General features: G+C 57.9%; 6 protein-coding genes across 6 annotated transcripts; 4 read left to right on the top strand and 2 right to left on the bottom strand.

The window, feature by feature from the left end:
• Positions 1-6,527: 6,527 nt before the first annotated feature.
• CGCA056_v004247 (uncharacterized protein) lies at positions 6,528-8,159 on the top strand (the record flags this gene model as incomplete). The annotated part of the gene is made up of 3 exons (XM_037319502.1): positions 6,528-6,699; positions 6,750-6,909; positions 6,965-8,159. The coding sequence occupies 3 exons, from the start codon at positions 6,528-6,530 to the stop codon at positions 8,157-8,159; spliced, it is 1,527 nt and encodes a 508-aa protein (XP_037182182.1).
• A 1,511-nt stretch (positions 8,160-9,670) lies between these two features.
• aglB (putative alpha-galactosidase B) lies at positions 9,671-11,406 on the top strand (the record flags this gene model as incomplete). Its single annotated transcript, XM_037319503.1, has 3 exons — positions 9,671-10,031; positions 10,220-10,303; positions 10,457-11,406. The coding sequence occupies 3 exons, from the start codon at positions 9,671-9,673 to the stop codon at positions 11,404-11,406; spliced, it is 1,395 nt and encodes a 464-aa protein (XP_037182175.1).
• A 1,081-nt stretch (positions 11,407-12,487) lies between these two features.
• Positions 12,488-15,814, top strand: CGCA056_v004249 (uncharacterized protein; the record flags this gene model as incomplete). The annotated part of the gene is made up of 1 exon (XM_037319504.1): positions 12,488-15,814. One exon carries the CDS (start codon positions 12,488-12,490, stop codon positions 15,812-15,814), a length of 3,327 nt encoding a protein of 1,108 aa, XP_037182174.1.
• A 333-nt stretch (positions 15,815-16,147) lies between these two features.
• On the bottom strand, positions 16,148-17,166 carry LOT5 (the record flags this gene model as incomplete). The annotated part of the gene is made up of 2 exons (XM_037319505.1): positions 16,148-16,760; positions 16,829-17,166. The coding sequence occupies 2 exons, from the start codon at positions 17,164-17,166 to the stop codon at positions 16,148-16,150; spliced, it is 951 nt and encodes a 316-aa protein (XP_037181241.1).
• A 594-nt stretch (positions 17,167-17,760) lies between these two features.
• Positions 17,761-18,204, top strand: CGCA056_v004251 (uncharacterized protein; the record flags this gene model as incomplete). The annotated part of the gene is made up of 1 exon (XM_037319506.1): positions 17,761-18,204. One exon carries the CDS (start codon positions 17,761-17,763, stop codon positions 18,202-18,204), a length of 444 nt encoding a protein of 147 aa, XP_037181242.1.
• An 819-nt stretch (positions 18,205-19,023) lies between these two features.
• On the bottom strand, positions 19,024-21,413 carry dpp4 (putative dipeptidyl peptidase 4; the record flags this gene model as incomplete). The annotated part of the gene is made up of 2 exons (XM_037319507.1): positions 19,024-20,877; positions 20,934-21,413. 2 exons carry the CDS (start codon positions 21,411-21,413, stop codon positions 19,024-19,026), a joined length of 2,334 nt encoding a protein of 777 aa, XP_037181239.1.
• Between the last annotated feature and the right edge of the window lie 2,982 nt (positions 21,414-24,395).

Consider the following 24,395-nt stretch of genomic DNA (forward strand, 5'->3'; position numbering starts at 1 on the left):
GCTGTCAGACGGGGCGCGATGGAAGTGTTACGTGGTATGGCTTGACGAACGACGTCGCACGCGGAATAAAGTCCGTTTCATCATTAACAACGGCCAGTCAATATCACAGCACTCATCTGTCTGATGATGGCAAGCCGGTCTGAGATGAGCGACAAGCAGAGGCGGAAGCGTGCAATCACTCTAGCGTTGGGTATTGGGCAAATGCCTCTTCCATTCGCAACGTAGAGTGTGATATCAAGAGGGATCCGAGATATGCGTTGAAAGGCTCAAGGGACTCTTCTTGGCTTTCGTCTGATACATGACAGCAAACAACCGTTTCGATGTAAGAGAAACAAGCACCCTCTCTAAGTTTGATATTTGACTCTCAGAGGCAGATGGTTCAAACGGAGCTGTTTGGCTGGAAGCGCAAACGGAGGGAATTCCTTGCAATAGGCCCTCTGGGGAATGCCAGTTGCATTGAACATCAATGGGACGACAGGCCTTGGCCACTGTGATCGTTTTTGGAAGAGTTCGGATGATTGGCGCATTGCCCCCGTTAGCGAAGGGCTGAAACTCGTTTCGAATATCGAGGGCTGGGGTCATCCCTGGAGGCGGGCGATCAGGGGAAAAGGCTGAGCGCGAAGCTGACAGGCTGAATGCTGAATCGCGGGACGTTGCTAAAATTGCTGTGTCCACGTCAGTCTGGATATCCAAGAATGGCACCCCTGATAGTCCAGATAGTGATAATCCCGAACGCGACTCGCGGTTGATCAGCGGCGACGACATTACTGACGATCGAGAAAAGCTTCGCGGAGGACAATGTCTGTCGCACCTGTAAGACACGCTCTTCGTATAAGCAACGGCATCAGACCATCGACGATTGGACGGGCTGACTGGTATGGCGGGATGGTGATCTGCCGAGACTGCCGGCCGTTGAAATGGAAGGCGAAGAAGCAAAGGTGGCGCCGCGGGAGCTGTTGGAAGAAGCCGGTGGCATCGTGGCACGGCTGGAATGTTTGCTTCTCCTCGTGCGATTTTCCTTTTGGCTCTCCCAGCCACTGAGGGGCGCAAGGCACAGTCTCACGAAGGTGCCAAGTGACAACGACTGCCTCGAGTAAGATGAGAGGAGAGGTGTTTCCAGAAGGGGCTGTCGTGCGCAGGAGGACATGCTGAGTTTTCACGGTGCGATGCGATGGATCATGGGATTCTTGGTTATCGATTATCCGCGCGCACAGCCAGCGGTTCGAGAGTCGTTCTCAGCTAAGCGCTGTCGTGCGAGGGCCAGCTATTGCTGCCGTGCTTATGCATGCCGCGTCTCCCAATGACATGCGCAGAACGGGATACGACTTTTCAGCCGTTGACACCCCGCGCCGTAAAGGATCCAAAGGGCTGTTTCCTTTGGAATTGAAATGACGTTTGGCCTTGCTGTGGTCCCTCCTTGGTAGTTCCCTGGCTCGTTCGGAACATTCATGGAGTTTGTCTCTCGTTCCTGGCAGACGAGAACGCACGGCGGGATGTTGATCTGATTTACGGCCAAGGCGCGTGTGTATCCATCCATTGACCCGTACCTGGCGGAGGAACACGAAGGGTTCTCGGTAGGATGACCTAATAGCAAGGAGAGACATGATCTCCCGCCTTGTCTTGCCCATTGTTTCGGCCCGGCGCAATTTTGTTCTGATTGCTTGTTGGAGGTAAGATGGAGGATTCAGATGAACCCATCTCCATGCACCAATGGCGATTGCCATGCCGTGGCTGCCGTGTATTGATTCGAACTCCATCTTAAAGAGGGCCAAGAGGGCATGATCCGGGGGTGGCTAATGTCCGTGAGAGGTCGAAGTGAAGCCGGAGTGGTGCCCTTGGTGCGAATGAAGTCACCGCCAGCAGGGGTTTGGCAGACCGCTGCCGCTGCCCAGCGCATGCCCGGCCATGTCCATGTCTCTGGAGTTCGGAGCCGGCGCCTGCACCTGTCTGTCTGGTGTTGGTGCCGAAGCAGCTGCTGGAGGGACTTTCCGGTGTGCCAGCCAGCGCAAGTGCAAGTGCAGATGCCTGACATTACCTTAGCGCAGATCCCAGCCGCCTGCCCGGCCCCACCTGCTGCTCTGTCGAGTGGTGGCAGTCCCCATTGGCTCTAAAGGGCAGGGGCAGGGGCTTCCCTGATCATCTGATTCGGCAGCCAATCAGGGCGAAGGGGTAGTGCAAGATCTCCCCTCCCGCCCCTCTTAGGCCCGCGCCTTCGAAAGGGGCACAGGGGCGCCCACCAACGTGCCTACCGTGGTTCCTGCGTCTTGGAAGGAGGAGACACTGGGGGGGGAGTGCGACTGGCCACTCAGCGACGGCCCTCGTGAGTTCTTGCCCCTCAAAGTCCCCTCCTGCCCTCTTTTTCTCGCGCTCCTTTTCGCTCTTCCCACACCGGATGAATGCTTCCCACCGTGTCATTGGCCGCAGATCTTCGCATTGGAAAGAAAGAAGGGGCTTCCTCTTGGGAATCCCTCTTTCCTTCCTTCCCTCCTCTTGGCTTCGCATTGCTCCCTTCCCTTTTTCGTTCGTGTCCACCGAGTGCCGCCCTCGCCTCTCCCCCATCTTTAGTGGGCGTCGCAATGGAGTCGCAATGTGAAGTTGCATGCAGCCATGGAGGGACCCCCAACCAAATGACATTTCGCCCATTTAGCTGTGGATGCAGCGTCCTGTACCTGCATATCGCGTGTGTCACTCTGAAGCCACTCGCGGCACTTTCTCTGTTCTTCACTTCTCATTCGTGTGCACCGACCGGTACGCCCCGAGGAGACGGCTACGACGCCGGTCCCTCACAACTCGCGCCAAACCGTTGGTGCTAGCTGCTTGAAGCCATGCACGAGGACGCTGCCGCAACCCAATCTTGGTGGCCAAACTTGCTAAAAGAACGTCTTCATTGCTAAATCGCATCTTGAAGCAACATGAGGCAGCTAGCTACGACAAACTGGCTCCAAACCAAACCTCCCCTGACGCTGTGGCCAGCAAACGGCGCGGGCTGCCGAACATATCGCAATCGTCGCATCGCAGCTGTTCAGCGCACATCGTCACCGCATTCAGCGTGTGTGCCCCCCCCCCCCCGGCCAGCACATCATGCAACGGCACAGTCGATAAAAAAACATACCGTCACTCGCAGCCTCACATCTCATCTCATTTTATCTCGCATTACGAATACCGGTAGCCGGCCTTACGGATACACTAGCACAGTGAGCAATCTGCAATGCCCGTAGCCTTTACGGTGAACCTGACGACGTACGCGTACTTTTGACAAATTTTCCCACGCTCGCTCGGCCGATGGGGACCATATGGGAGGAGCATGGGGGGAAACAGTTCCGACTCCTGAATTCTCACATTTTCTGCGTCTTTTTTTGCCTTCTTTTTTGCATTAACCTTTTGCCTCTCGCTTCGTTCCTCGCCTGACCTCGCCTGTCACCTCCTCCACATTTCACTTGGTTCTCCTCGACGTCCGTGAGCGCCGTCGTTTGGAATACAAGCACAGAAACGATGTTTGGCTCGCCTGGTGACATGAGGGGGCCAGCGGCAAGTCAGCCTGTGAGAAGAATGACTGGACTGGCTGATTGCAACACTGAGTGAGCAGTAAACTGTAACTGCCACAGTCCTGGAGAGGTACTGGAGGCTTGTACCAAGGCGGCCCCTGTGGCACAGCCAGCAGGATCCTGGTCGCGTCGCGCTGGCCCGGCCCCTTGAAGCAGTACCTTAATCTATTCCAGCCCACATGGAGAGCGATCCCTCCCACACGGTTCGCCCGACCGCTACCCTGGGGCATATCGCCGTAAGATGCCGCGGCCAGATGGCAGGGTAGCGGCATTTTGCAGACTCTAGCGGCTGCATCTTGGGCCTCGGGGAGACAGGAGGCGGTTGTCGCCCGCTGTCAGCCAGAGTTTGGCTGCTGATCCTGCGTCGAGGACCCTCAAAGGGAGCCGAGAGAAGCAAGTTGCATCGACGACAGTGGGCTTGTTTTTTCCAACGATCGCCAGGAAACACTCCGACAGATTAATTGAAGGCAGGGAATCGCGAATGAACAGTCGCTCGACACTGGCAGACAGATCCAATTGTGGTCTCTAGATCCCCGTCACTCGCGAAGAAAAGGACGAGCATTGACAGTGAGATGCGCTATTTGTCTGCCTGTCCTTGTCACTCATTCACTCTCTCCTGGTCTGGTCTGTCCTGATGACCTGACCAGGCCAAACCAAACCAAACCAAATTGAATCAAACCCGTCAGGCCAAACTGGTCAAATCTGGGCTTCCACCTGCCTCCCGTCGGCCGTTCCTCCTGGTGGCTAAGGCAGGTGCCTTGTGTGGTAGGTACCTAGGTACCTGCTCCGTAGGTCAAATGGTGATCAATGGAGATGGCTCTTCAAGATTTTGACCCTAGCCACATCCAATACGATGAAAAATTATGTTTATGCTTCACTGGATGTCTGCGAAGCATCGCGATGCTGTTATGATGCCCAACCAGAAAAGCTTCGATCCAAGTTCGCAAAAGTATTGTCAATGGAGATGGTTCACGAAGGCACCATGGCTAGCCACGAAAATCAGACTTCGGTGTCGCTCGTCGTCGAAGGAAGGAAAGGTGTGACTTGACTTGCAAGTGGTGCCTGCCTTCGTTCCCTTCCATGTACCCCCTGTCGCCTTTTTAGGAAGGGGGTAGGCAGGGAAGGGGCCGGGGGTGAGTACCGTGGTCCGTGGCTAACACACCCCCGGCACTCAAGGGGCGTGGAAGGCGGCACCCGACCGTGGGCCGCCTTCCATCTCGTGGAGTCCACCTCGTCCACCTCCTCACACCGTGACCCTCACCCAGCAGACCCAGCAGCAGCGGAGCGGCCCCCATTTACCCATCCCCCCAGCAGAATGCGAATTGTCCATATCCTCTAGCCATGTCTCTCCACCTGGGCCTTCGGCCGTCTGATTCCTACCTAAGACCCTCACTCCCGGTGCTCTTTCTGCACCACTTCCATTCCAGTCTCTCTTCTCCCCTCCTTCCCTCCCCCTCCATCCGTCACCTTCACGGGGTCTCTGACAGTCACTCTCTTACTCGCTCGCCGCCGCTCGCTCTCTCTCACTCTCTTTTTTGATCTCGTGGCTTGCTCTCCAGCTCGTCGCCCTCAGCCATTCTTTTTTCCCTCCTCCCGAAATACCGACTTGCGGATCCCGCTACTTTCTTGGCTTCAAGTCCCTGCTGCCTTTTGCAGGTCTTGCACGTTCATTTCTCTTGGACCCCGTTTGTGTGTGTGTTGATCGCATTCGTTTCTTGACTCGACTTTTTTGCAAAAAAAGACAGCCGTTGCTGATCGACTTCGAGACTACCTTCTTGTGGTATTATCGGTTTTTTCCCAGCCTCCGGTTTCTTGCGCGGCTTCGATCCCAGGTTCCCTTCCCGCTCGGCCAGTGTCATCGCCAGACATCGTCTTACACGAACCCCGACAGCGTCATATCGCAAACCGCCTCACGCCAAGTCGCCCGACGTCAACCCCGAACTGCGTAAAACGGTCACTCGTATCAAGCGTAGATTGTAAAAGAGGAGGACTCAACGCACTCGTAAACCCACTCCGCTAGATTCTACCGCCAAAACGACGCATCGCGCATCTCGTCTTAGACGTACTCCCGCACCGACCCGCCTCACCGAAAAGCGACTCCTTGCTCTCACCACCACTCAATTTAGGACTCTGACTGAGGTGCTGGGCATCAAACGCCGGAAACCCAATTTGGTTCTGTGCCTGCGAGACAAGAACGTAAAAGTCGCATCTCCGCAGCGTCGAAGTCAACCGGCCCTTATTGGACAATATTGAGGTCTAGCCATCACCACCCTCACCGACGACGCACCTTCCACCATCATCATCAAAACAACAAACCCACGTCACGTGCTAGGAAAAATCAGTCACTGAAAATCAGAATCTCTTTCGTCTAGAAGGTTCTGATTCACTCCTAACAGCGTCAAAGAAGCAACAAAGTGTGTTGTCAACTCGTTGAGGAAGGTCCAAAAAAGGAAGGCTCGGTGAACACCCACGACCTACCTCCTTCCATCAACAGCTTCATTCACCACCTCGACCGCCCTTTAGCGCCTCGCTTAGCCCCACACACCCGCCCTTCTTCGATCTCACGCCGACCTGGTGCCTCTCAAATCTCCCACCTCTCTCTCTCGCGTCAACAACTTTCTCCTCCACCTTCACAAAAACAACCCACAACACCTCAACCGAAAGATCACCAAGTATCGTTTGCGCGCCTCGACCTTTGCGAGGTTCGTTCTTCTCTGCACTCCAACTGGACTTTGGAACCAGGACTCTCATTCAATATTTTATTGTCTAAGAGACCTTTGGTTGCTCAGGTAGCGATTTCAGACTCTTTCCAACCGGCAAATTTCCACATCGCGTACTCACTCTCCTTTTTCCTTTTGGAACCCAACGACCCTCTGTCGCATCGGCATACCTTACCTTGATACCCCATCTTTCGTATCATCATTTCTTACCCCCCTTACTCTATCTCTGATACCCTCCATCGACCACTTCAAATCAGTCAAGATGAAGTTCAACGCCATCAAGCTTTCCGTCTCCGTCGGCGCCCTCCTCGTCAGCTCTGTTGACGCCTTCTGGCGCATGGAGTGCCAGGGCCGTGTCGGTCTCGCTCGTGTTGACCCTCTCATGAACCCTGGCGAGGCTGCCACTCACGTCCACGCCATTCACGGCTCCAGCGGTATGATTCCCCTTTTGCCTTGCTTGGCACATGGATTAACACAAAGACAGGCATCTCGCCCTCTGCTGACTTCGCTGCCCTCACCGGCGCTGACTGCACCTCGTGCCGTGTCACCCAGGACAAGTCCGCCTACTGGACTCCTGCTCTCTACTTCCAGGACTCTGCCACTGGCGAGTTCGAGATTGTCGAGCAAGTCGGCGGAATGCTTGCGTAAGTCCTGCAATCCTACAACTGTCAACTGAGCGTCTCATGCTAACATGGACAGGTATTATCTTCTTAATGGAAAGAATATCAAGGCATTCCCGCCTGGCTTCCGCATGGTTGCTGGCGACACTGACCGTCGCAACTACACCGCTGGCGACCCTTCCCAGCCCGACCCCCAGAAGTCTGAGTGGGCCGCGCTTGGCCAGACCAAGCAGTCCGTCCTCGAGCAGCGCGCTGTTGGCTTCAACTGCCTCAACTACGCTCGCGCTCCTGAGGGCACCCTCTACCGCCACTTCCTGCCCGACAAGGCCTACCTCGATGCCAACTGCGCCAACGGTGTGCGTTTCGAGATGATGTTCCCTTCTTGCTGGAACGGCAAGGATCTCGATTCCACTGACCACAAGTCCCACATGGCTTACCCTGACCTTGTCATTGACGGTACCTGCCCCGAGGGCTTCGAGACCTCCACCCCCAACCTGCTGTACGAGACCATCTGGAACACCTACGCCTTCAAGGACCGTGCTGGCCGCTTCGTCATTGCCAACGGTGACACCCAGGGCTACGGATACCACGGTGACTTCATGTCCGGCTGGGATGAGGACTTCCTCCAGGAGGCCGTTGACACCTGCACCAACGGCTCTGGTCGCATTGAGGACTGCGCCATCTTTGACCTTCAGACTGAGGCTCAGGTCAAGCAGTGCCACATGAGCATTCCCTCCATTCTCTCCTCTGAGAACGTCACTGGCCCCGACACTGCCCTTCCCGGCAATGTTCCCATCACCTTCGGTGACGGCTCCTCTGAGGGCGGCTCTGGCGGCTCTGCCAGCTCTTCTATCAAGCCCACGGCCATCATCACTCCCACCGTCCCTGTCCTCACTTACACTCCCGGCAAGACTGCTACCGCCAACCCTCTTCCCGGCCAGGTCTTCCACGAGAGCGGCAAGGCTGGCTACGGCACTGCCTCTGGAGTCGCTGCCGAGGCTGCTTCCTCGGAGGCTTCTGCTACCAGCGCCCCCGAGCAGACGCCCACTCCCATCTTCGAGTCCATCACCTCGGCTCCCACCTCGACCCCCAAGTTCGTGTCCACTCAGACCATCACAAAAGGCCACACCGTGTCGATCATCTACTGGGAGGAGGAGATTGTCTACGTCACCGAGTACGACGACATCACGACCACTCAGACGGTCACGGCGACTCCCACGTCTCCTGCCATGCGTGCTCGTCACCTTCACCACCACCGTCGCCACCACTTCTAAGTGGCTTCGTTGCTTTCTCGATTTTCTGGGACTGTCGTCCCCATTTCGGTTATGGGTTGCGAAAAAATTAGGGTTTGGGATCGCGTTTGTGCAGGACAAGCATCAGGATGCAACGTCCGTTTCTCCTCAGCAAAAGGAACCCTTACCACGGAAATGATTTGGCTCCCCATTGGTTTTCCCGCATCTTGCTGATGGAAACCTTTTGTTGTTGTCTGGACATTATGAGCAGACGCATCTTTTTTTCTGGAGGTAGTTAGCAAGGTATGGGCATGGTATGGCCTGCGTCATGAGATATGGTGATCATTAGGCGGCAAATCATCAAGTTCAGGTTCTTGCATTTTCTGTTTTTCTTCTCGGTGGACGTCCGTGAGCTGCGCGTAGTCGGGGACCGTCGTCGTAGCCATTGATTGGCGGTGTTTGTGGTTTGCTTTTCGCTTTTGCTTTCGTAACGACTCAGTGCATCATCATCATCATCATCCTGTAGGCGTTTTATGTCTGAGAGATACCTCTTGTTCAATGTCGTTTGAAGATATTCCCATTCACGGCATCCACCTGACCATACATCCGCGTAGAGACTGTTGATCCCCTTGTGCCCGCTCTGTGATGATCCAACTTTTACACCATCTCCATGGTTCCCCGCACTTGCTTCCCCTCTCCCGCCATTCCGACAAGCGACGTCGTCGAGCCAAGCATCAGGACGTTTACTCCGCCGCTTTTCCGCCATGGCGTAGACCGCTTCAGGATCGCTCAACGGCCATGCATTTTGGCCTGCAGTAGTTGTTTTCTTTCAATCGAATCACACGACGCCATTCCCGACGCCATGGGAGCGGGCCGTTTTTTTATCTTGTACGTCGTCGGTCGCAAACCCCGCTGCAGCTTTCCTGTGGTAAACGTATCCGACGGCCGACGCTTTTTTGGCCTTTAACTACGTTGCGTGACGTGCAGGCTCCAACCCCGCATCGCATCCCCCCATCTTTCCTCGGACGGCGATCCTCCGCGTATCTGGCCTGGGCCGCTGATGGCGTTGCATTTCTCCTGGGTCGCCCACCAACAATTGACATTTGTTTCCTTTCCCCTCAGCGGATGAACTGTAGCTGCCCGTGAGTTCGGTCGTCGATACAGAGTACCCCTCACCGTAACCCTTCCTGATCCCAGTACCCTGGTTCAGCACACCGGCGGGGAGCAGCAATCAGACAAAGCAATGGGCCGAGAGGTGATGTCAAAGGTCGCGGGAGTGGTGGTGTTGTTGGTCATTGCGGGGATGGTGGCACGACAATGGGACTGGGACGGTTTTGGGGTATGTTGCATTCTGTTCCCTTGGCATTGAAGCTATTCACGCAGGTCGCTTGATGAGGGGACTGGCGGTGGTGTATATGAAGAACCCATCCTCACCCTACTCTCTCCTTCCATCCCACCGGCGCAGTCCTCTTCCTTCTTCGCGACGAGGCCATTCTGTGTTCACCAGCACTTACAAACCAGAACCACAGACCTGCCCCTCCTCCCCTCTAAGGATGCGCGCCCAAAAGGTCGTCCTCCCCCTCGCCGCCACGGGCCCCGCCAGCGCGCTCGTCTCGCGCGACGGCGTGACGGGCCGCCTGCCGGCGCTGGGTTGGAGCTCGTGGAATGAGTTCGGGTGCGACATCAACGAGACGATCTTCGTGGGCGTCGCGCAGCTGATGGTGGACCTCGGGCTGAAGGAGCTGGGGTACGAGTACGTCAACATCGACGACTGCTGGAGCGACAAGGAGCTCCGCCGGGATAATGTGACCAAGGAGATTGTGGTGGACGCGGAGAAGTTCCCGCTGGGGATGAAGCATATGGTTGATCGGATTCACGAGATGGGGCTGAAGGTTGGGATTTACAGCGATGCTGGTTAGTTCTTTCTTTGTCCCCTGGTTTCTTTCGACAGACGCGGTGAAGGGCAGCTTGGAGGCGTTATCTTGACGCGCGACGCGGTGTGAGGAGGGGTGTAAGTGAGGCTCTGGGAAGGAGGGAATGCTGCGATGGCTAGTGTTTGGGATGTGACAACGACCTGATGGCTGACGACATACTCCTTGCAGGGACGTCCACGTGTGGCGGGTATGAGGGATCGCTAGGCTACGAGGAAATCGACGCCGCGACGTTTGCGAAATGGGGCATCGACTGTGAGTTTCTCCCCCTCCGTCATATCCTACGAACCCCCTTCTCCCTCTCCCCACGATCAAACAAACCCCCCTTGCACCATCTTCTCCCTCCCCAGACCGTCTCACTCTGTTACACTTCTTCAGCCGCACACATCACCTCTAACACACCGACAGACCTCAAGTACGACAACTGCAACGTCCCCGAGTCCTGGTTCGACGACTGGAAATACGTGCCCGAGCTCTGGCTCGGCGGCCCGCCGAACGAGAACCAAGACAACGGCGACCCGGTCAACTCCAAGACGGGCCTGCCCGCGCCGGCCGGCTACGACTGGTCGACCTCCCAGACTGCAGAGCGCTACCGCCGCATGCGCGACGCGCTGCTCGCGCAGGACCGCACGATCGAGTACTCCCTCTGCGCGTGGGGCCACGCGCACGTCGAGGCCTGGGGCAACGAGACGGGCCACAGCTGGCGCATGTGGGGGGACATCTACCCGGAGTGGCTGGGCCAGCACCAGTGGTCGTGGGGCCTGATGCCGATCCTGAACCACGCGGCGTTCTGGTCGTCGGCGCAGGTCAACGGGTTCTGGGGGCACGGCGACTGGGACATGCTCGAGGTCGGGAACGGCAACCTGACGGTGGCGGAGAGCCGGAGCCACTTTGCGTTCTGGGCGGCGCTGAAGAGCCCGCTGATCATCGGCACGCGGCTGGACGGGATCGCGTCCGAGGTGCTGGAGATTCTGGTTAACAAGGAGCTGGTGGCGTTCAACCAGGACGGAGTGTTTGGGCAGGCGGCGCAGCCGTACAAGTGGGGGGTGAACCCTGACGGGACGTGGAACATCACGCACCCGGCGGAGTTCTGGGCCGGGGAGAGCGTGGAGGGGACGCATGTGTTTGTGCTCAACACGCTGGAGGGCACGGAGGAGAAGACGGTGGTGTTCGGCGAGGTGCCGGGGCTGGAGGCCGGGAAGAAGTACGCGGTGCACGACATGTGGACGGGCAAGGATCTGGGCGTGTTCGAGGACGAGGTCACGGTTGAGATTGCGAGTCACGATACGGCGGCGCTGAGGATCAACGAGGTGCAGTGCAAGAAGAGGTCTTTGGGCCGGGCGATGAAGTGGTTGTAGAGTGGGAGGTCACATGCGAAGATGAAGATGGGCGGGAGCTGGATGCAAGGGGGAGCGGCAAGGCCAGATCGTAATAAATCCCCAAGGAACCCGACCATCAAAGCAAAAAGGGCATCCACACCATTTCAGAAAGATGGCAAAACATAAATAGTAAACCAAAGTGTGTCGTCCTTGCCCAAGAAAGGCCGTTGTTTACCGCCCAAGCCAAGAGCAATGTCAGCTCATCTAACACAGATGACATCGAGCCGCGCCCGCATGCCAGCACCCGGCGAGGCTATTCCCAAAACCAACGACCGCCACCCAGCCCGGACCGCGAATTCATATTGCATCACGTTCTTGTCGGCCTCCCGCGGTTCCGAGCGTTCTAAGACTTTTCTAAGTTGTTGCAACTGGTCTCGCGGGGGGGGGGGGGGGGGGGCGGGCAGGCTGTCTTTTTTCTGCCCTCCTGCCCGTCCCCATCCCTCTATTGGAATGCATTCCCCAGGACAACTCACTGGAAACGCATTCCAGACAAGACTGATTAGACTGAGACCACCACTTCATCTCTCTTTTTGGGGAACTGATGTCAAAACATGGAGAGAAAGACCTACCATCAAACCAGCCAGCCTGTCACGGGTGCTGGAAGGTGTATTTTCTTTGGGAGAAATGCAAGCCCAGCCATCTTTCATTTCATGGGGCGTCCTGGAAAGCTAACAACAACACAGCAGCATCTTGTGATTGCATCCCCTCCTCTGTGCCTCTGTGCTGCCTGACCTTCTTCGAGGGTTAGCCCGTTTTGCCCATTCTTTGGGCTGTTTACACACCGTTATCTGAATTTCCTTTCTCTCTGTGATTTTTCCCCATCCTTTTCCAATTTGGACTTCTATCATACATCGACCGAGAAACAACTTGTACTTGTGGGAGAGAAGTAGGGGAACGCCAAACCAGCCATTGTCAAATCATGAGAACTCTCTTCGCAGCCTCATCACCTCTTCACCAACTCTGACCCTCTCCGGATCCTCTCGCCAAGGGGCGTAAAAACCTCCAACACCACAAATCCTTTACGCCAGATACTCACGACTCACGAAACGGCGCTCACACAATGACATCGCTCCTCCCCCGCGAAGACGCCCCGGGCACGACAACCCAACCGGCCGCCCCCTCTGCCTCCTCAACCGCCACCAGCGGCATGACCCTCCCGCTCCTCCTCGCAATAGCAATAGGCGGCGGCGTTCTCCTCTTCATCTGCCTTGCCTTCCTCCTCGTCGCCTTCGCAGGCCGCCGCCACCGCGGCGGCGGCGCCGCCCGCTCGAACAACACCAACAGCAACCCCAACTCGGCCTCGTGCTCGCCGCGTACAGACGCAGAATGCGGCGCCTCCGACGCTGGAGACCGGTCCCCGCGCACGCCGAGCCCGCGCCCGCGCCGCCTCACGAAAGCGAAGCCGGGAAGCCGCGACGGCAGAAGCCGGTCGTATATGGACATGGCCGAAATCCAGCACCAGCGGCGGCAGCATCAGCACCGGTCCCTGGCGTCCATCATCGGCCTCCCGCGGAGCAAGACGTTCAACGTGTTCGGGACGACGTCGGATGCGGAGGGCGGACAGCAGCGCGGCGGGTATCTGCGGAGGAATAACAGCTGGATCGACGAGGACGCCATCCACGGGCCGAGGGTGCAGAAGGACGACCGCAGGCTGAGTATTCGGGACAGCTTCATCCTGCGGACGCCCACGCTGCCGGACTTTTCGACGTTTAAGGAGGAGGAGGCGTTTGCGAGCGAGCTGGGCGGCGACGGTGGCGGCGGTGGCCAGTACGCGATCACGCAGCCGCGGCCAGTGAGTCTGCCCGCGCCAAGGGGCAACCCGCCTCGGATCCCGCTGCCGAGGACGGCCTCGTACGAGCTCGCAGAGAGATTGGCTGCCGCCGCGAGGGGCGGTCCCCCTGTGCCGGCTCCGTCTCCTCAGGGCCCGCGGCCGGCGCCACTCCCAAGGCTGCGCCATAAGACGACCGAGTCTGATTTGGCGGAGATCCTGCGGTCGACGGAGGAGAGGTTGATGAATGGAACGCCGAGCAACAGTCGGCCTGCGACGCGGCAGAGGGCGAATTCGGCGTCGGCGGGGTCGAGCGTCAGGACGCCGAGGGGGTCGCCCACGAAAGGGGGATCGCCCACAAAGTCGGGGTCGCCAGTGAAGATGCTGGGGTCGACGTCGGGATCACCTGTCAGGATGGTTCCGCGGTCGGTATCGGGGTCTCCTGTCAGGATGGCATCGGGGTCTCCCGTCAGGATGGCATCAGGTTCGCCTGTCAGGATGGCGCCGCGGTCGGTATCGGGGTCACCTGTGAGGATGGTTCCGCGGTCACCAACGAAGCCGCCCTCGCCGATCAAGTTTGAGTCTTCCCCGGAGAGGAGCGTGGTCATCCACCATGTTGGACAGGCGTTGGATGCGAGTGCGCAGCAGCAACTTCAGCATCAACTACAACAACAGCAAATCCAGCAGCAGCAATTCCGGCAGAGCTTGCATCAACAGCAGATGCAGCAACAGCTACAAATGCAGCAAATGCAACGCCAGCAGCAGAGGACGCGCACCCCGAGCCCGCACAAGAGGATGGTTGCGCCGGTGTTGATACAGACACCGGTCCATAACCACCGCCGCAACACCTCGCAGTCATCAGCGGTCTCGGACGCAGATAGCCTATTCGGAGAGACGACGCCAGAGGTTGAGCACGTGTTGCCGACAGGATTGTCAAGTCCTAGTCGACGGTCGGATCACGAGTCTCCCGGGAACAAAGGGGAAAAGGCGGAGGAGCGGTGCATGTCGATGGCCTCCCTCGGAAGCAACGCGTCGTCGTCACTGTCAACGCTGTACAGCTTCAACGAGCCGGAGGACGACAGCAAGACGGGAGGCCAGGGCGGCGGCATCATACGAGGCCGGAAGCCAAAGGGGCTGACAATCGACACGGCCATCTGCGATCCGTTCATCTCGCCACCCATCGTGCCGCCGAGGAGCCCGAAGCGGCAATCTTCAAGCCTGCCTCCCCTCCGACGCATCTCGCCTCCGGAAGAAAAGACGCTGACCGAGCCCCCTTTCAATTCGAGGTCGGCGAGCAACTCGCCTGTCCCAAGACCGCTGGACGTTGTGAAGCGGAGCAGCGTGGTGGATAGAGACGGCGGCCGGTTGTCGATGATGCTGCCCTCGGACGACTTTGCCCCGTCGCCGGAGACGATACGTCCCAAGAGCGTCGCGTCGATGAAGCCCGTCTTCCTGGTATCTAGCACGAGCGTGGCCAGCATGAAAGCCAGCCCCGGGACCTCTCCCGAAGACAACCATCGCCGCCCTGAGATGCCGAATAAGAGGGCCACCTTTGGCCAGAAGCCCGTCTTTCCGCCACCTCTCAACCTGCGACCGGGTCATGGATCGCCGAATCGCGACGCGCTGGCGATGGGCAGCGCTGGGGGCGGCTTCACAAATGCCGGTACATCCCCTACCCTTCGCTCGACAGCGCGAGACTCCCTTGACAGCCGCGGCTCGCACTCACCCACGCGCCGACCTCTCCCCAGCCCAGAACTCCCCAGCGAGGCGAGACACGGCTCACCCACGCCAGGACGGTATAAGCGCCGCGGCATGGCCAGCAGCCCGATCCGCGAGCGCATGCTGTCACGCCAACCAGCAAATCCAAGGGACAACCGTACCGACAAGGTCATCCCGAGCACCTCGTGCCCGTCCATTGTGCTCAACAGCAACTCCTCCTCAGCTAACAGTTCGCCGAAGCGTGGCTCTTTCCAACACCGGGACTTTGCCGTGATGGGGCTGCAGTCGACAGTAGCACAGCTGCGGCGGATGAACAGCCAGATGAGCACCCTCAGCGCGGGCTCCTCCGTCTCAGACCCAGACAGCCCGACGCTGCCCAACTTCCGCGGGGGCGGCTTCAGCCCGGATCGCAGCAACAGCCGCATCAGCAAGATTGGGCGGCAGAATTACCTGTCGCTGGGCCTAAGCCAGAGCCAGAAGGCCAAGCGGAACCCGCGCGGGGCGTCGATCAAAGGCGCGAGGAACTCCATCGCCGTGATCAAGAGCCGGCCGGGCGGTAGCGGGAGGCTGGATGAGCTGAAGACGGCGGTGGAGGAGAAGGAGAACGAGAACGAAGAGGAGGAGGACGCGGGGCGGCCGAATAGTATCATCAGGGGGCCCAGACCGCTCAACCCGACGCCAAGAAGCGCGGTGAGGGGAGCGGCGCGGGCGAGTACGGGGATGCTGCAGAGTCCCACGAGGAGGGCCTGGATCGACGCGGAGGAAAAGGTTGACAAGGGGAAGCAGAAGAGTGAAGAAGACGGCGGAGGATCGAGGCTGAAGGTGATGGAGGTGTCTCCGAGGACGGTGTCCGACGGAATGGCTGGGCCCAGCAGGAGCGGCTCCAATTTGAGGATTTGATGGCCTCGTTCTTTCTTTTGTATTTTTCTAACTGTAACCATCATTTTCAGGGGCAGCGGGCGTCGTTTCTGGTGTTGAGATCGGACACATTACGGAACGAGATATACCTACACAACTATTAGCATAATTTAAATGGCACAATCACTCAATTGAATAAAGAAACCAATAAGACCAAGCCCCGGGTGTTAAAAGTACGATGTGGAATCATCACAAACAGCCTGAGCCAAAAAAAACTTTGAGAAAATGAATTTCCTACCTCATACTGAGTCCAGGTCCCCATTTTTTTGGTATCATGCCGCCTCTAACCGCCCCCACTGCGCAAACACACTCCCTCTATGGCTCATCCACGCGCGGCCGCTTGTTCTCGGGATCGTCGTGGCCGTTCACACTGCTGCCGTTGACCTCATCGTGGCCTCTGACCCTTCCCGCGCCCTCCCCAAGCTCACCGCCCTCCTCGCCATTCTGCCCGCCGATCCAGTTCCCATCCGCGTCAAAGTGCAAGTGCACGTTCTCCGCCGTGATCCAGCCACCGCTGCCCGGGAACGAAGGCGGCAGCCCGCCGTCCGCCGCGCCGTGCAGCACGCCTGTGTACCCCTCCACGGGCTCGTGGTCGCCCTCGAAGATGATGCGCCCGCCGGCGTCGTCGTCCATCTCCTCGTCCTCGTCGGCCGGGTCGGGGTGCAGATCCGAGCACGTCGAGATCGCTTCGTAGAACTTTTGCACGTCCGCTTGCGCGCCGTCCGTCAGGCCCGGGACGATGGTCAGGTCGACCGTGTCGTAGTCGTCGTCGCCGTCGCCGCCGTCCGCGAGCTGGAGCTGCATCCAGATGGCCTGGAGCGGCTTGTCGTCGGCGATGGTGCCGACCGCCTTGACGGCGTGGATCGAGATTGCGGGGTACGAGATACCGACGCCTGCTCCCGCCGCTGACGAGAAGATGATGAATTGCCTGGCATCCACAAGTCAGCTTCATATCTCCGACCTCAATTGAGCGTCCCAGGTAGTCGAATCGCTTACTCTGAAGTAACAAAGACCGACACAGTCTGCTCGACCAGCTCCTCTCCAGCATCCCTCAACGTCGCACCTTCAGGGGCACTCGCGGGTGTCGAGCCATCGGCAGGGAACACGACGGCCAGGCCGCCCTTTTGCGACGCGGGAACCCACGCCCTGGCGGCCTCAAGGTGGAAATGCAATACTGCCTTCTCGGGTGTGAAGGACTGCGGGGTCTGCGATTCCCACTCCTCGATCGGGGTATAGTCCGCGACCGCGGGCGGCGTGCGGATGGTGACCGGCAGCATGTTGACGGCTTTCCGGATTTGTGCTAAATCGATGTTGGACCCTTTCGACGGCGACATGGTGGGGTTGGCGTTGGAGGGAAACACAGCTTTCTGGCAGAGGGGAGCTCTTATCGCTATCAGCACGTGATCTCTGAGACCTCATTGAAGATGATGTAATCTGAAAGGAGGAAAGAGGGAAGGCGGTAAGGTGCCTGTGCGGTCTGCTGAGGAATACGTACCTCTTCTCCATGCTCGGAGGGGCCTGAGCTCTCCACACCACACCGACCTCTCCGCCTTGTCGGTGCCGTCGCGGGGACGACAGTCACCACCAACACCACACAGACACTCCACGAATCTCTTGCAGGTCTCAGGCACAAGACGCCGCGACGCAAGACCACATGCTTCTCTCCCAAAGCTGACCCCGTCCCTCATAACGGCTTCTTCCTCTCAAAATTGGACTCTCGCTTCTACAACTGAACCACAAGGAAAGCTGCCCACCCGTTGCCCATCATGTACAGCAACCGTCAGTCACCCCTCTCCCTCCATCGCCAACACTATCAGAGCTAACACAACCCCCCAGGCTCCCACCCCCTCCTCGAGCAGGTTCCCCTGACAGTTTCCCCCTTCATCTCCCTCCCGACCGCCACAACCCTCTCCTACAACTACAAAGCGATGCCCTCCGCCCTCCCCCCCTCCGCAACCGGCATCCCCGCCGCCGGCCCCGACGACTCCGGCAACCCGAACCCCCAACCCGCCGACGCCAGCAACAAGCCCAAATACGTCGTCTCGCAGTCCGGCCACGCCGCGCACCCGGACGACATCATCGCCTCCTGCCGCGCCCTCCAAGCGCACATCGAGAAGATGCAGGCGGACGCCGAGCGCGACCTGCGCGAACTCGAGGAGCGCATCCAGGCGCGCGAGCTCGCCGAGAAGAGGCGCGTGGCGCCCGGCTGGCTGGACAGCGACGCGCGGCTGCTCGAGCCGGAGCGCGCGGGCGGCGAGGAGCTGCAGGATGCGCAGACGATGGCGGCGGGGCAGGCGGGCGCGAGCGAGATGCCGGTGAATGACCAGGGCGCGGAGCTGGATCGGGTGTTTGGCGGGTTAAGTATGAAGTGACGCAACGAGGTGACGAAGAGGACGAAGAGGCGAGGAGTGTTTTTGCAGTTGCCGATGTGTGAATTTCAGGTTTGGCGTTATTCTTGGGTGTTTTGGGGGCAACATGGGCTGTTGTTATGAGGCCCCTTTGGCGGACATTTGATTCACGTTTCATGGTCGGCTGCAGACGCCAGCTTGACATATAAGCATTGCTTTACTTTTGATTTCTAACGAGGATTGCTCGGCTTGTTCTGCCGGGACCTCCGTAGTGTGGTAGAGACAACATCGAGATGTTCCCCCTCTTTCCGCCGTATGCTCACTCTTCTATCCACTTTTATCGTTGTATAGCATATTCCCACAGATTTTTATGTGTGAGAGATGCACTTGGCCTCATGGTCTTGCCAGAGTAAGAGGACCTAAGAAATCGGCAATGATCTGATGACGTGACCTTCCTCACTGGGCATTGGATGCCATAGCATAATTACACACGAATAAAATGGATGTAAGGCAGGAAGATGCCTGGCAAGGAACAATGACTGCTGATTTCGTCGGTGGGTGACTTCCTTTTGGGATTCACGATTTGCTGCGCTGTAGACCGTCACAGTACAACAGGTGGCTCAAGTGTTCTCGTCATCCTCTCTACCGAGACTACAGCGTTTCTCTGTGTTAACCAAGGGAAACGATCAGTGATTACCACCTGATCTTCATAGCCTCGAAGCAGAGTGCTCAATGGCGTGTAAAAAGCCTTAAGGTAGTTGATAGGAATAATTATTCATTAGAACATGCTAGAAAGTATTTACAGAAGAATTTCATGACTGACGCCTTGCCGTGAAAGCGTGCCTACTCCCGATCAAAGTCGAAACTTGTCTCGGACTTCTTGGTCCACTGGTGCACCAACCGATCGCCGGAGCGCTTCTTCTCGCGGAACAACGCCTCGGTCATGTACTTGTACAACCAGATGTTTGCACCGTTGTACGCAATGCTATGGTCGCTGTCGGTGAAGGAGAGCCAGTTCATCTTGTCATTGGGCACACCGGCGCTGACAAGCAGATCAATCAGCGCTGCAGCGTTTTGGTAGTGCACGTTGTCGTCGCCGGTGCCGTGGAGGATGGTGAACTCGCCGGCAATGTTCTTGAAGCCGGCGGGGTTGCGAACGGCCGTCTCGTTGTAGCCCTCCTCGTTCTCGCCCAGACTCTTCATGTAGCGCTCCGTGTAGACCGAGTCGTAGAAGCGCCAGTCGCTGACGGGCGCGACGATGAGCGCGTGGGAGAAGACGCCCGAGTCTTGCTCAACCACCTTAGCTGAGAGGTATCCGCCGTAGGACCAGCCAAAGATGCCAATCTTGCCGGCGTCGACGAAGGAGTTCTTGGATGCCAGCTGCTCGGCGGCCCAGATCTGGTCGAGGGGCTCGAGGCGGCCGAGGTGGCCGGCGACGAGGGATCGGTAGGCGCGGCCCTTGTAGCCTGTGCCGCGGTTGTCGACGGTGTAGGTGATGTACTCGAGCTCGGGATCCGAGGAGATGAAGGCCGACCAGCTGATGGTCTGGTATCGCTTCGTGACTTGCTGCGAGCCGGGGCCGCCGTAGGGGGTGAAGAGGACAGGGTACTTCTTGGAGGGGTCAAAGTTCGCGGGGAGACGCTGCATCACATTCAGGCTGTATCCGTCGGGGTGGGTGAGCTCGAAGTAGGTGATGTTGGGCAGCTTGTACTCCTTGAGGCGCGCGACGAGGGCGTCGTTGCTGGTGATGGTGCGAATGGGTTCGGTGGAGTTGACGGCGTACAGCTCCTGGTAGGGGACGTTGGGGCCCTGGTAGCTGAGGATGTAGTAGCCGCCCGAGGCAGAGAAGGAAGCGCTCCACATGCCGTCGACCTTGTCGTCAACGAGCGCCTTCTTGGTGCCCGCAGGATAAGACACGGAGTAGAGGTGACGCTCGGTGCTGTGGTGCTCGGTGGATTGGTAGTATACGAGTTGTCGCTCGGTATCGATCTTGACCACAGCCACAACCTCCCACTCGCCGCTGGTCAGGGGGATGGCGTCGCCGCCCTTGACGGGGTACAGGTACAGGTGATTCCAGCCAGTATGGTCGGACAGATCGAGGTAGTACGCGTCGGTGGTGTTCTGCAGGGGACCGATGTATTCGATGGCCAGGTTGTTGTCCAGCCATCCGTCGGAACCGTCACGTTCACGGATAGTCTGGGATGCGTAGCCATCGACATCGACACGAACAACCTTCTCTTGCTCCTGAACGCGGTTGAAGGCACAGTAGACGAAGCTGGTGTGGTTCTTCGTAACCCACTTCAACTCACCGACGACGAGGTCGTCAGCGGGGAACGCGTCGATGGTGACGGGAGTGGACTTCTCGCTGCCGACCTCCAGCACGGTGAGTTGGACGGTCGGGTTCGTGCTACCGACCTTGGGGTAGCGCAGGTCCAGCTCCTTGGGGTACGGGGGAGCGATCTTCTGGTTGTCCATGTAGTAGGGGATGGTGAAGGTCTCGACGCCGGTCTCGTTGAAGCTCAGGTAGGCAACGTACTCTCCGTCGGGGGAGAACCACAGAGTGCTGCGACCACCGAAGATCTCCTCCTCGTAGACCCAGTCGGGGACGCCGTGGAACAAATCCGGGCCGCCATCGTTGGTAATTTGAGAGACGGTGCCGTTCTTGCTGAGGTAGAGGTTGTTACCGCGAACAAATGCCTGCAATCGTGTAAGCTGGGAGGTTGCAAGACCGTGCTCAATTGGCCAAAACTTACAATGGCGTCGCCAACAGGTGCAAATTCAGCATATTGGACATCTCCGAGCGCCTCGGGCAGCAGAGGCTGGAGGGCGCCGGACTCGACGTCCAAAATGGAGTAGTCCGCAAAGTACGAGTAGCGGTACTGCTTGGTGTAGTTTGTGGCGAACAGCACCTTCTTCAGGTCCGGGCGGATCCAGTACTCATGTACACCAGCAGGGAACTTGTCGGCAGACACAAAGGTTTTGTTATCGCCTGAGATGATGTCCACAATGACAAGGCCGGCATCGTCCTGTTCAATGTAGCGGCCATCGTCGGTCCCGGAGAGCCAGCTGACGGAGCGGGCGCTGGCGCCGAAGCGGGGAGAGACGACGGTCTCATTCCAGGTGACAATCTTGTCGCCGCCGCCGGAGGGCTGGTGGGGCTCGCGGTCAATGGCGGTCGCGACGCCCACGAGCAGGGCGGTGGCTGCCGCGACGGCGTTGAGGAGACGCGCCATTGCTGTCTGCGGTGCTTCGTTCTGTGCGGAGGAGAAGCGGCGCGAATAGGGTCGAGGAGGTTGGCGGGGGAGGGGAGCGAGAAGCGGAGAGTTCGAGAGGACGACGGGTCACGTCGAAAAGCAACCCTCGGGCTTTATAGCTTCCCGGACGATGATTGACGAGAACCCGGACGGCAGGTGCAGCGGTCGTGCGATTGAACGGGAGCATTCGCAATGGGGCGCATCAGGCAGGTCGCATTGCCTGTTGCTGGTGCTGCCGCTGCTGCTCCACGAGGATTAATGGAGTTTGGCGGTCCAACTGGCGGTCGCAGCAGCACAGGTTCATGGCGATGCATGTCGTGCTCGGAGTGCCAAGACGACTTAAGATTGGAGCTTCGCAGCTTCAATGACGGTCGTTGGTCTCGGCAGCGACTGTGAGTGGTTGACTTCATTGAGAAAAGGTTGGCTGGGGGCATGGAAGCAAGCTGCAAAAGAACCCGGCCCGGCGGACTACTCTCAGCGTCCATAACGACCTGCCAAAGTTGGTCTGATAATCCAGCTCCCAAGACTCTGTTGTAAATTGGATTTTCAAAGTACCACTGAGTAAACAGCGAGAGATTCAATCATTCGCTGCTGGGGATGCGGCATCGGGGCAAGAAGACACAGAAAACACGAGCACGCGAAGAAGAGCCAAGTTGCCAAGACCAAACACCGCGAAGCTGCAGTGGGCAAAATGACCCAGTTCGATGCCGCTTCGGGAAGGTTGCACCTCGAACGGAGCGGACGGGCGGGGACCGCTGCATACCAAAGATGGGTACGTACCAGTATTCTGTACTCACTCTGCAGTGGTGAGAGGAACTGACTGTGTGCCGTAGTATTGCTAGTGAAGGTGCACGCGTACATACATACGGGAGGAAACGAATAAGAAATGCCAAAGGGCGGGCACTGGCATCACATTGGAATGCGGGCAGCCCGGTCTCCCCCACCGAGCGAGCGATCGAGTGTTGCACTGCCGGCGGCACTTTTCATTTAGTGTTCCATCTTGCCTACCTTCAGTACCTTCACTACCCTAAGCAACCTTAGTGTGAGAGAGAGTTGCGGGTACTCAAAGTAAGGTATGTAGGTTGCTGATGCAAGGCACTGAGTTTATCGCGTGGTCGACGGGCATTTCAGATGGTGCAACCATTGATTGACTGGAGTCTGGAAACTGGGGACATGCAAGCACTTACTCTCCAGTCACACCGAGTCTTTTCACTCACACTTTACTTACTACTTACTAGGTGCTGTGCTCTCATCAGATGAGGGGCATCTCATCTCACTCCATGATATGATGTGAGAGCTGATATGAGCGTATGTGAGTAGGTAGGTACATGGTATGAACCCCCCCCCCCCCCCCCCCCCCGCTTAGGAATCCAATGAACGTATCCCATGTTATCTCACCTTTGTTTAGAAATAAGTGGCCAGAATTAAGACATCGTTGGCTCGAGGCTTGCTTGCACGTTTGCTGACACGGTCTGTCTTGGAATTCTCGCCGGCCGCCGAGGCTAAGCGTCTTCAGTCCCCCCCTACCTTACCTTTGCCTTACCTCAAGGTACCTTGTCATGCTTGTGTAGGTGAGTGTGGTGAATGAGGACGGTGGCCCTCGCCCAGCCGGAAGACCAGCGGATGCTCCCCGGCCCGCCAATGGAGCGTTTCCCCCAGCTGGTATCGTGCCGTGCCACCTGCCCGCCGGACTTAGTGTCAGATCGGCGCGTGTTCGGCACCTCGGGGCTCTTTAAGCCGCCAGCATTGACTTTCGAGGTTTTGAAGGCAGCCCCCGTCATTGGCCGCCCACCTACCCGAACTCATTCACGCCTGCCCTTCCCCGTACTGGCGCCTCTCACCTCTCACCTCTCACCTTCGGTGTGCGCGACATCAGACGCACCACGCCATGCATCACCTCGCTTCCTCACAACTGGCAGCCATGCTTTCCACCACTCTCATCAGCCGTTCGACTTGATCATGCCACGCGGGTCAAAACGCCTCTAAATCGTCAGAATGCGAGCAATCCTCACTCAACCAACTGAGACACACTCAGCCACCCCTCAACGTTGTCAAAATCAATGCAGAGACGGGTGCTCAGCTAACCAGGGACCACCACCTAGAGACAAGGGACATTCCACAAAAGAAATACCGCCCTAGCGGCAGTAGGAACATCTCCCGCAGCTCACCTACCTACCTTTATATCACCGCACACACTTCAATAGTTGCGAACCCTGGCCGCGCATCCACAAATCGACAACAACATTCGCCTCCCCGTACCCCCGGCCGGCCCTGCGTGTCCCCGAGATGGGCCCCCGCCCAACAATAAATTAAATCAAGAACAAGAGTAACATCAGAGATCGCCCGCGACTCACCGGAATTCCTCATAGGGCCCTGCCCCCCTCCAAGACACGACCAACACAACCTTACTCCGTACGGATACAGAAAACCACAGAACGTCCACTGGTGATCCTCCAATCCCTCGCCCCTGGTAGAGCACTCCAGGCCCTGTTGTCTCATTCCCGTGTCTTACGTCACCCACTGAAAGGACAAAAAAGGCCCATCGATGAGATGTGACAACAATCCCACCCTCGCTCTAAACCCGTCCGGGGTGATTGAACAGCCATCGACAGCAACGACCCGATCTCCCGCCTGCATATTCCCTCAAGCCCATTCTCGATTGGATTCTCGATTGGGGGTGGAGCCCTTGCCTTGACCATCTCTTGAGTGCTCACATATTTCCGGCGGGGATCAGGATCCAAGAGAAGACTACCGTGCCATCAGATGGGGCAAGCTCTGCGGACGGAGGAATTCTGCTGGCATCCCCTGCATATAGGGGTATTTTTGCAAAAGAACTCTGCATCGGGCCAGCCTTGCTAATCCAGGGTTCTGCCGAATGATACCCAATACGGGAAGAAGGACGGCGAGGAAGAAGAAAAGAACAAGTCCAAACAAAATGGCAACATCACACGGTGATCCCGC

Source organism: Colletotrichum aenigma (assembly GCF_013390185.1).
Source record: "Colletotrichum aenigma strain Cg56 chromosome Unknown KSG_Cg56_contig03, whole genome shotgun sequence".
NCBI classification, from domain to species: domain Eukaryota; kingdom Fungi; phylum Ascomycota; class Sordariomycetes; order Glomerellales; family Glomerellaceae; genus Colletotrichum; species Colletotrichum aenigma.